The 12,287-nt window shown below is 42.0% G+C and overlaps 1 protein-coding gene across 1 annotated transcript; it reads left to right on the forward strand.

Annotated features, from left to right (window-relative positions):
* The first annotated feature begins 388 nt into the window (after nt 1-388).
* LOC122142007 (putative nuclease HARBI1) lies at nt 389-1,455 on the forward strand. Its single transcript, XM_042751253.1, has one exon. It carries the CDS (start codon nt 405-407, stop codon nt 1,434-1,436), a length of 1,032 nt encoding a protein of 343 aa, XP_042607187.1. The 5' UTR covers nt 389-404; the 3' UTR covers nt 1,437-1,455.
* The last annotated feature ends 10,832 nt before the right edge of the window (nt 1,456-12,287 follow it).

A 12,287-nucleotide genomic window follows, 5' to 3' on the forward strand; every position in this document is an offset into this window, starting at 1 on the left:
GTCATTTGTTGTTCTGGCCCTCAGATTCTTCCATCTAAATTTCACTTGCTCCAAGATCCTCTTCTGGCCAGAGCCCATTGCATTCACATTCTGGGTGATTTCAACCCAAATGTCTTTCTTCCTTTTGTTAATCACCATTCCAGCCGCAACAGAGCTTCCTACTACTGAGGCATAATGGCACTTAACACCCTCCAGTAGTGCATGGGTTTCTGCAACAGTGAAATTAGGTCCTTTTGAGTCCATGGTTCCACTTCATCTGTTGCAGTGAACATAGTATTTATAGGCCTTGGGCATGATTGATTTAATTGAACACAAGCCACAGCACGTCAGCCAATTGGTGTGTGGGTATTTGACAGCCATCTTATATTCAGCCTTTCTCAGAGGACTTCGAGAGAGGCACTGACATGGCAGGTATTGTCCATCGCTATCACCATTTTGGTGGAAGAGGATACCGTCAAAGGGTGTATGTTGAGCATGCACAAGCACTGGAGCAATACACCACTGAAGAACTGTATGCTCGCTTTCGCTTTGGGAATGCTCCTATTAAGTACATTGCAGACCTTGTCAGGCCAAAACGTCAATGGAGAACCCGAAGGAGTCACAGTCTGTCTGTGGAAAAACAGGTCCTCATTGGTCTGCGTTTCTATGCATCTGGGACTTTCTACCAAGTAGTTGGTGACAATATAGGAGTGGACAAATCAACTGTGAGTGATGTAGTAAAAGCTGTGTCAATTGCATTGGCCGGCCTGGTCAATCAGTTTGTTTCACTTCCAAAGGATGTCCAGATTGCCCAGACAAAGCACAAGTTTTTTCTTTTGGGGAACATGTCCAATACTATTGGGGTTATTGACTGCACTCATGTGCATATCCAAGCACCTCATGAGAGGGATTGGGAGTACATCAACCAAAAGAGGAACAACATCAACAACAAACTTGTGGGGGATGCTGACCTCATCATCACAAACTGTGTCGTGAAGTGGCCTGGGTCTGTTTATGATGCACGTATCCTGAGAGAGAGTGCTTTATACAGAGAGCTCCAAACCAACCGACTGGATGGCATAATATCAGGAGACGGTACCTATCCACTCCTACCATGGCTGATGACTCCTTTTCTTGCAGCAACCACACCTGCGCAGGCATGCTTCAACACTGCTCATTGCAAAACAAGATGTGCAATTGAGCGTTTAAAAGGAGTTCTGAAGAGACGCTTTGCATGCCTCAACTACTTGCGAGTGGAACCACAGGGAGCATGCAACATAATACTAGCGTGTATCGTCCTGCACAACATCGCTACCAGGCGCAATGTCCCTCTCTGTGATGATGTTTATGATGTACCTGAGCCTGTTGAAGAACCAGACCAACCTCTGGCATTCTGTCAGAATGAGGGACTGACTGGACGTATAGTAAGGGTTGCAATTGTTAGACATTATTTTTGACAGGGTCATCTCTGATGATTGTTTCTTTGAAATGAATATACGGTGATGAATGACAGAAAAATTTAATATATTATTTTTCTTTGTTATTAAAATCTGTTTGAAGGATTATTTCATTTTTCATTATTTTTACTTTACTATACTGAATAGCTTAATTGGTAGCCTATGTCTACTCTATCATCTTTATCACTGTTACAACGGTTACACAAGTCAAGTGCAAAATATAAATGAAAGTATATACACTAAATGATACAAATGTATTATTTGACCAATTTTAAAGTTTTACTACATTTTCCTCCTGGAATCCACCTTGAAATCCTACCCCCTGTTGGGATCAGGATAATCCTGTTTTTTTGGATCAAAGTTATCCAAATCCTACTGACAAGTTTTGAACAACACAAACTGAAGGTTTGATCCAGATTAAAACTAGGATTGGATTCCGTGATCTAATCTGATTTCAGATTCCTTCTTTCCCTTTTGAACAACCCATTTTCAAGATTTGATCCAATCCAATAACCAAAATCCAATCAGCTTACCTTTGAACAACTGGCCCAGAGATGTTGATTCACACGGGACTAATATTATCACAGGACCTCGGTGTTCGGCGAAATATGCTAGGTCTTTTGCGGGGGAATTTTTACTTTACAAATTACAGACATGGCCGATTAAGATTACAGACAACCTCCGCAATAATTACAATGACTGGACGTCACCAGGTAATACTAATCCAGTGTGAAAAGGGCTTTTGTCTCCTTTGAAGCAGATCTTTTCCAAGATGGTGCCAGTGCACTCAGCATGCCGTCTCTCTTTTGTTTGATTCAGTCTGTAGTAACGTTACAGGTAACGTTACCTGTACTGTTTGTTCTCTGTGTGGTGTTGCACTGGTATCATGTAGACTCAGTGCTGACCTACGATCGCCAAGCCCTATTTAACATCAATTGTTGTATGGAAGCTGGTTACCTGAGAAACTGCCCAGTTCTCTACTCCCGCTCTCAATCCTCTTCCAATCCTGCGCCAGAGTGCTTTTACCAGTTACCATGCTGTGTTCCTCCTGTACGGAAACGCCGCAGAAAGAGAGGTTGTTGTGGCGGTGTTCAAGTAAGAATTAGATGGGCGATTGCTTCCACCTTGCAATTCTCAACCCAGTTTTCCCTGGATACAACATATTTGGAGGGGCATAACCTGGCGCAACGCTCCTGGGATTATATATATGCTTTTCATCTTCCATTTTTTCGGTGATTCTTCTACCTCCGCTTTGCAACGTTTACGACTTCGCCGGAGAGTAGTGGAACATTTAAATCTTCGCCAACTGGATTTTGTTCGACTGGATCGGAACCCGGAACTACAGCCTCATCTCAACATGGCCCTAGTCAATGCTAGGACTGTGTGCAACAAGACTTTTATTTTAAATGACTTTTATACCGGACATAAGTTGGATATACTTTTCCTAACGGAGACATGGGTTGGTGAGTCATCAGTTTTTGAAGAACTGTGTCCGGCGGACTGTTGTTTTATTAGTACACCACGATGTACTGGCAATGGCGGTGGGGTTCCCATGGTTTTTAAACAAACCCTTAACATACGTCCCGTTTCTGTCGGGAGTTATGCATCATTTGAGTTACAATGTATTGTGCTGTGGCCTAATGGTTAGAGAATTGGACTTGTAACCAGAAGGTTGCAGGTTCGAGTCTCGGTGCTGGCAGGAGTTGTAGGTGGTGGGGAGTGAATGAGCAGCGCTCTCTTCCACCCTCAATACCCATGGCTGAAGTGCCCTTGAGCAAGGCACTGAACCCCCAGTTGCTCCCCGGGCGCTGGATATAGCTGCCTACTGCTCCGGGTGTGTGTTCACGGTGTGTTCACTTCTCACTGCTGTGTGTGTGCACTTGGATGGGTAAAAAGCAGAGCACCAATTTCAAGTATGGGTTACCATACTTGACAAATGTCACGACTTTCACTTTCACTAGAGTTTGATTCCACTGCAGTGTTCTGTGCGCTTATTTATAGGCCACCTAATTTTGACAGTACTTTTATACGAGAGTTTTGTGAATTTGTAACTCATATCTTGCCATCATATGATCAGCTGTTATTATTGGGAGTTTTTAATATACACATGTGCTGCCCAGGTCGACCCTTGGTCAGTGAATTCTGTAATATTTTGGAATCTTTTGGTTTTATGCAACATATAAATGGAGCAACTCATGTTCATGGTCACACTCTGGACCTTATTTTGTCAAATGGTGTTGCTGTAGAAGATGTAAACATAGAAGATGTCTCCTTCTCTGATCACAGCCCTATTGTTTTTAATGTCCATGCTGAGAATTCTGCAGTTATGGAAAAACATCTGGGCTATTACTCTCGTTGTATAAATTCATCTGTTCCTCCTCGGTTTAGTGAAATCTATCATGCTAACGCTGTTGAAGGATCTGTTTTGAATGCTGTTGAGTCTTCCATTGGGCCTGATGAACTGACTTCTCTTCTCTATACAAATTGTTCTAATATTTTAGATGTTATTGCACCTTTTAAGTTAAAGTCACCCAGGCAGAAATCTTATTATTGGCTCAACGACAATGCTCACTCTCTTAGGCGGGCATGTCATCAAGCGGAGAGGAAATGGAAACAGGATTCGTTAACTGTGTCTTGTGAGTTTTTCAAAGAATGTTTGTTAAACAAAAATAAATCTTCAAAAACAAATAGGTCTAAGTATTTTTCAGATTTGATTAACACACACTCTCATAGACCTAAAATTCTGTTTTCCACGATTAATTCAATAATTAAACCAGGTTGTCGGTTTCATGTGGAACCCTCAACTGAACGTTGTGAAAAAATTTTACAGTTTTTTTTTTTCAGATAAAGTGTTAGCTATTCACTCCTCTTTTACCTTGCAGTCATCAGATCTGTCACTGTTTTCGCTGGCAAGTCCGGCTTCCTTTTCTTGTTTTCAAAATGTTTCTTTGAGGGAACTCTGAAAACTGCCTCTTCACTTGATGTCATTCCTTCTGAGATTATTAAGGCCTCTTTTTCTGAAATCGGGACTTCCATTCAGTCATTGATTAACTCGTCTCTAAGGCCCCATTTACACTGCATGGTTCAAGTGACCCAATTCCGATTTTTTCCTCTCACGTGGCACAGATCGGATATGACCGGTGAACGTGTAAGCAGGAAAAAACCGCATGGATTCCGATTTTCTCAGATCGGATTCAGGCCTCATTCATATGTGGTAATAAAAATCGGATATGAATCGGATACGTGCATTTGCATGTGCCATGTAAGCAGACAAATCGGATATTCCCCAGTAAATGCGAGTCGTACGTCATTAAAAAAGTGACGTCAACTCAGGTGGGACACCACCAACTGAGATTGACTTATTATAGGTGCGATGGAGGACGAAGGATACACACAGTTGAGCAATGCCAAGGTTTCATGTCTTTTAAGTCTTTGGGGCGAAGAGACAGTGCAGGCAAAAATGCAGGGTTGTTACAGAAATAAATCCGTGTTTAAAGACATTTCACGAGATATGGGGAGGCACGGTTTAAGCGCTTTTTTCTCCGCCGCGCCGTACGAGACTAATGTTTTGTTGATTTTTTTTGTTTGACTTTTCAAAATATTGTGGAGAGCAAAACACTGTATAATATTATTTGCATCTGCATCCATTGTATTTCGTGCTGTTTTACTTCCTTTTCCGGGTCAGAACGTCTAAGTTTGGTAGTTTCAGCAGTGTATAGTGTAAATGCAAAAATCGGACACGGGTCACTTTTAAAAGATGATGTAAGCGGGTCGTCAAAAAAATCGGATATAGTCAGAAAATCGGATTTGGGCATCAAGACCTGCAGTGTAAATGCAGCCTAAGTGCTGGGGTAGTCCCGAAATGTTTTAAGCATGCTGTAGTACAACCTTTGCTTAAGAAACAGGGTTTGGAGGAAAATTGCCTTGATAATTACCGGCCTGTCTCTAAGCTTTCATTTTTATCAAAATTTTTAGAAAAAGTTGTATATTCACAATTGATTTGCTTTTTAAATGCAGCTAAATTAACAGAACCTCTCCAATCTGGTTTCTCTGCCCATCATAGCACTGAGTCTGCTTTGCTTAAAGTATTCAATGACATTTTGCTTGCAGTGGATAGTGGTAAAAATTCAGTTCTGCTGCTTCTTGATCTTACAGCTGCTTTTGATACAGTTGATCATGATATTCTTCTCTGCCGGTTAGAAAATTTGTTTGGTATTGGGGGTATTGCTTTACAGTGGTTTAATTCATATCTTAGAGACAGGTCTTTTTCTGTTGAGTTAGGTAAGTTTTCTTCATCTGTTGCTCCTTTTATCTGTGGAGTGCCTCAAGGATCCATTTTAGGGCCACTCCTTTTTAATTTATATATGCAACCTTTGGGAGACATTATTAGGAGACACAATGTTTCATTTCATTTATATGCTGATGATACCCAGTTGTACATACCATTGAAAGCTGGCGATACCATTCAACCCTTATTGGCCTGCCTAGGGGACATCAAGAAATGGCTTTCCAATAGCTTTCTTAGACTTAATGAAAGTAAAACGGAAATAATCGTCTTTGGCCCCCCTAAGTTGAGAAGTGGTCTCATAAATGAGCTTGGCAAGCACTTCCCCTCAGTCTCCTCCCAGGTCAGAAATCTTGGTGTCATCCTGGACTCTGAACTTTGCTTAACTAAACAAATTAATACAGTTGTCAAGAACAGATTTTATCAGTTACGGATCATCTCGAGACTGAAATCATTTTTAACTTTTAATGACCTGGAGAAAGTCATTCATGCTTTTATTACCTCCCGCCTTGACTACTGTAATTCATTATATTTGGGTCTTCCTCAGTCATCCATTGCACGCTTGCAGATGGTACACAATGCTGCTGCAAGGCTGTTGACTGGGACAAAGAAAACAGATCACATTACACCAGTTTTATCAGTTTCTTCATTGGCTTCCTGTCTATTTAAGAATTCAATTTAAAATTTTGTTGTTTGTTTTTAAAGCTCTTAATGGTCAAGCCCCATCTTATCTCTCAGATCATCTTATTCCTGTTTCATCCTCCAGATCTCTAAGTGTCAGGATAGAGACGCAAGGCAGAGGTAAGTGAATCCAAACACAGTGTTTATTTCAGAATCACAAGTGCAAGGTGAGTTTTAAGTGACTTCTGGTACGGGTTCGGTGCAGATTACTCGGTGCGGGGCTGAATACAGGTGAGCACGTCTACTGAAGATATGTCAATGCCAAGTCGTCACCGTTGGTTAATCCTTGTCTCTCTTTCTTTCTTTCAGATGTGGACGTAACCCAGCAAGCTCGGAGGGAAACACTGGAAGTACAGATGAGCATCAGCTCACAGGTAACAGGGGATCAAGCAGGAGTCCTGGAAGCAGTGGAACAATGACACAGAGGTTAGTGTTTCAAAGGTGAGTATACGTTACAGCATATGGTCTGTTCCTGTTGGAGGTTTGACATTGAACTGGGGTTGTGGTAAGTGTTTTATGGTGTGCTGTGATGAGGTTGGTAATGGTGAGCAGGTGCGGGTAATTAGTACCCTGGGGAGAGTGATCATTTTGAGGTGGATCGGACCGGGCTTGACTGGTCCCTGACACTAAGATCTTCTGATAGAGCTCTTTTAGTTGTCCCTCGTTCACGCCTAAAAACGAAGGGTGATAGGGCTTTTTCTATTGCGGCCCCCCGTCTCTGGAACCAACTTCGCACTGGACATTTGCCTTGCACCTTCTATCACAACTTTTAAAATGAAGTTGAAAACATATCTTTATTTCCAGGCATTTTAAATTGGATTTTATCTATGTTCCATTGTTTTACCGTATCATCTGTTTTGTTTATTTTATGTTTATCTTTGACTTTGTTCAGCGCTTTGGTCAGTTCTGCTGTGATAAATGTGCTATATAAATAAACATTACTTACTTTGTCTGAGACACCCAATTCAGATCGTCGAGTCTCTAGTAAAGAGCTGCTGATCTGAATCAGGTGTGTTTAATTAAGGTGACATAGAAAACATGATTTTTACTGCAAGAATGTGCTCTGCCCTTTTTAACCAGGTATACAAAGATGGAGAGCTATGGTCTCCCGCTTCCTCCATATGGAGAGGATCAAACCAAAATAAAAATGATGGTGTTGCTATTTTAATTAAAAATCCTAATATCTTGGTGAAGGGCAGCACAGTGTTGAGGGAAAAGTGGGCTCTTTTCGCAAACCTGACTTTTTTAGGGAGAGATTTTAAGGTTCTTAATGTGTATGGTTTTACAGGAAAAAATTATAGGTATGAGCTTTTAGAAGACTTGCAGCCCCACATGTTAGGCAGGGCTCCCCTTATAGTGGCAGGGGATTTTAACTGTGTTTTATCAAAAAAAGATAGGAAGAGAGTAGGAGAAGATTTTAAGGTCGATAAGTCATCGGTTTTATCAGAGATTTTAGGTTAGTTGACTGTTTTAAAAAAATGCACCAAAGAGAGGAGAGCTTCACCTGGTTCAGTGGAGATGGCACCAAAGCCTCTCAAATTGACTACCTATTTACGAGAGACTGCCCGCCAACCGATGCTATATTGACCCCACTTTTCTTTTCAGATCACTTGATGCTATCTTGCACCCTTTCACAGCCCACAGGTGTAACAGTAGGGGGAGGGCTGTGGAAGCTGAACTGCTCCCTTTTAGAGGGTGAGGAGGTAGTCTGCAAATATAGGGAGCAGTTCAGCCAATGGCAGACCCTCAAAGACTTCTATGATACACAAGCACAGTTGTGGGTGATGGTTAAGGATCGGACAAGACAGTTTTTTATGAAGGTTGGGAGAGACATGAAGAATAGGGAAAAACGATGCATAATGGGGCTGCAAAAAGAGACTACAAAGGTATATTAATCTTTGTTTAAAGCTTTGATTTTAGCAATGAAATTCAAGAAGTTAAAAAAGAAATGTTGGCATTTGCCAGTGTTCAGAGTAAAGGGGTCATTTTAAGAAGTAAAGAGAGAAAACTAGAAGAGGGTGAAAAGTGTACAAGGTATTTTTTTTAAAGATAATAACAAGGGGAGGGACTATAAATAGCTTAAAAGATGAAGGGAGGGAAGTGACAACAATGGAAGAGATTTTAAATGGGGTGGAAAAATTTTATGAAGAGTTATACCATTTGAGAGAAGTACACAATGACACCTTAGAAGAAGTTTTAAATTTTATAGTCGAGAGAGTCAGAATTCAAAATGAGCTTTTAGCCCAAGATTTTACTGTTTTAGAACTCCAAAAAGAAATCAAAGGTTTTAAGAGGGGGAAGTCCCCAGGAGCAGATGGACTTCCCCTGGAGTTTTATCTTACATTTTGGGACATTTTAGCTCAAGAACTTTTGAATATTTTTAAAGACTTTGAGACCCTTGACGGACTCCCAGACAGTTTTAGTATAGGGAAAGTTTCTTTGCTTCATTAAAAAGGTGACCGGACTGACTTGAAAAACTGGAGACCGATAACACTTTTAAACTTTGACTGTAAGCTTTTTAGTAAAATTTTAGCAACACGAATGTTGACTGTTTTAGAGGACATGATTCACCGAGATCAAGCTTGTGCTGTGCCCGGAAGAAAGATAACAGACAGTCTAGTGCTGATTAGAGGCCCATCTGTTATGCGAGAGACAGAAATATTCGGCTAGTAGTCCTAAATTTAGACTTTGAAAAAGCATTTGACCGAGTCTTGCATCAGTACCTATTTCTGGTACTGCAAAAAATGGGGTTTCCAGAGAGGTTTATAGCTTGGGTGGGACTGCTGTACAAAGGTCTAGTCGGCAAAATTCTAGTAAATGGGCATTTATCCAAGGCAGTAAATATCTGCAGTGGTGTTAGTCAGGGGTGTCCTTTATCTCCTCTTCTGTACGTGGCTTGCATCGAGCCACTGGCACAAATCTTGGGAAGGAACAAATGGATCAAAGGACTAAACATTCCTGGGATGGGTGGACTGACGGTGACCTGTGTTTCATACATGGACGACGTAACTCTATTAGCCACGGACATTTTATCCATACGAAGAGCATTGGACTTGACTGACTGGTACGGTCGGGCTTCGGGCACAAAGCTTAACAGGAACAAGTCCAAGGCCCAGCTCTTCGGGCTGTGGGGAGACGTTGACACAGGTGGACTTGACTTGGATTTTAAAGTTTTAGGAGTAAAATTTCACAAAGAGGGTGGAGGACAGGTAAACTGGACTGACATGTTAGGGAAAGTTAGGCAAAGACTGGGGTTTTAGGGACTTAGACAGATAATGTTTGAGGGCAAGGTTTTAATTTTTAAATCTGTTATTTTACCTCTAATGTCACTTGTTTGTTCTTTTTTTACCCCACCCAGGAAGTTCCTGATGGATCTAGAGAGGGCGGTGTTTTATTTCCTGTGGGGGTCCAAGTGGGAAAGACTGAAGGGGGAGGTGGTAAAAAAGAGACCAGAAAACGGTGGAAAAGGCCTCCCAGACCCCCACCTGTTTTTAGGCAGCCGCTTCACCGCCCTCCACATAAAGTATGCTGTGACCCCATCCAAAGATAACAGGATGGCAGCGATGACACGATTTTGGATGGGGTCTTACTTAAGGACTCTAAAGATTTTATCCATGGATTTGAAAAGCCCAGTGTCTTTTAACCTACCTACAGAGTATAGTTTTATCAAAAAGTTTTTAAAGAAATATCTTTTAAAACAGCAAGATGTCTCCATTTTAACTAATCACAAGGCTCTCATTTCTGTTGTGCAGGACCGGGAACCGGTTGAGTCCAGTTCTGGGCCAAATAAGTGAGTCCAAATAAATATGGCGGAATGCGGCTCACCCCGCTCTCCAGAACAGGCACAAGGACTTATCGTGGATGGTGGCTCAGTGGAGAGGGGATCTCTGCTGAGTCCGTAAAGTGGCATCTCATGTGCCTGTTCTGGAGAGTGGGGTGAAGACCTACTTGATAAGGACTCACCCCCGGTCTTGCACAACAGACGATTTTTAATTGGTGTTTTATTGTGTTTTATCAATGGAATTGGTTTTATTGACAGAAATATGAGGCTTGTTTGCTTTTTTAATTTGTATTTTACTTTTTGAAATCGTTCACACCTTTTAAACACACCACAAACATGGACTTTTAAAAAACAAGCAATACACAATGGTTTTGATCGTTTGCTTTTTAACAATGATTGTCTTCTTTTCTTTTTACCATGTGTATTTATCATATACATAATTGCTTGTTTTAACGTGTTCTTGAAAAGAAAAATGTGTGTACAAAAGTATAAATGCAAATGGAAAAAATGAAAATGGTGACAATAAAATTTTTCCGTGAAAAAAAGTGTGAAGTGATCGCATTCCTTTCTGGAGTTATAGCCATTTTAGCAACCTGGGCCACACGCCCTTTGAACGTTTTGAGGGCCCCTCGCCAAGGTGAATGGAAATTTCCACTTTTTTGGATGATTATCGACAGTCAGACTCCAAAGAATCTTTCTATACTGCTTTGGTTCGGACTGGGCCAAATACCTGGCGTTAATTTGCAAAAGAAGGTTTTTGACAAAATCCAAAATAGCAGAAAAATGTGTGCGACCAGCCAATTCGAGACCTGCCTCTCGTTCGGGTCGAGCCAAGGATTCCAATGACATGAGGTAGGTGGCTCTCAACAAACTGTTTGGGAGTTACGAACGCTGAGGGAAGGGTACTACCATCCCCCAGCATTTCAGGTCTCCCTAACTTACCAAAGCCGAGATGGGCGTGGCCACGTCCCGCTTCCTTCCCACTGCAACATAGAAGCATCCCTTCTCTGCCTTTTGGCGAAGATCAAGTGTACATCCTATTCAGATGGACGCTCGGAGAGAAGAGACGATGTTGCCGACCATGATGGTGCAGCTAAAGAACACTATCAGGCTACAAGTCAAAGCAGATTTGGATGCGGAGGTGAAAAGGAGATTTGGACGTGACTTTGTGGTGACTGAACTGTTAAGGGAAATCTTTGGAGTTCTAGCTTCTTTAGTTTTTTGTCTGCAAGATTTTTCTTCTTCTGGATTCATGAATTTAACCTTTTTTCAACTGAGGGACTGTGTTGCGTTTTTTGAGGCTTGGGAAAAGAAGAAAGATCATCAGAGTTTGAAGGTCCTCCAGCTGCATCCAGCCTTTGCACAAGACTTTTTGTCCTTGATAATTCACCTTTATAACCCTTTTGTGGAGGACAGATATTGGCCAGATATTGTGAGACAGTGAAAGGGGGAGAGTGCCTGAAAGATTGGTTTTGGCATCTGGACAGGTAAACGGAGGTACCTGGTGAAACTTCGGGCAGATCCAGCATTGCCAGGGGGACTTGTCCACCCTCCAGGATCCTTTTTCATAGGATCAAACAGAGGATTTCTTCGCTATCCGGGTCAGCCAATGTATTGCAGAAGGTGTGGTGCTCTGGGGCATGTAAAAGCAGATTGTGGAGGCCAGCGGTGCCATTTTTGTGGATCGATGGAGCACGTGGCCACAGACTGTCCAGAGCCAAAGACCTGCAGCCTATGTGTGGGAAAAGATCATTTGTACCGAGCGTGCCCTAGTAGGCAGAGATCTTATGCCAGCCTCTTTAAAGAAGGACCGGATTTGCAAACGGATTTTGAAAGTCTGCTGATGAATGTATCAGAGGAAGGAGATGGCCAGAAGGCAGTGCCCTCAGGTTTAAACCCCAGAAAAGACTTGAGGGCGCAAGCTGAGGAAACAGGAGATGGAAATGGGTCAGAACAAAGAGGAGGTGAGGAAGAGGCGCATCAGATGGCACCATCACAAGTGTGGTCTGAAATAGATGTGGCAGAGGTACTTTGTGGAATCTATATGAGACAGAGCAGGAGGTAGCAGAGCCTTCAAGCAGCGGGGGCCAGCAGCAAGAAGACG

This window comes from Cyprinus carpio, chromosome B23 (genome assembly GCF_018340385.1).
Source record: "Cyprinus carpio isolate SPL01 chromosome B23, ASM1834038v1, whole genome shotgun sequence".
Lineage (NCBI taxonomy): Eukaryota > Metazoa > Chordata > Actinopteri > Cypriniformes > Cyprinidae > Cyprinus > Cyprinus carpio.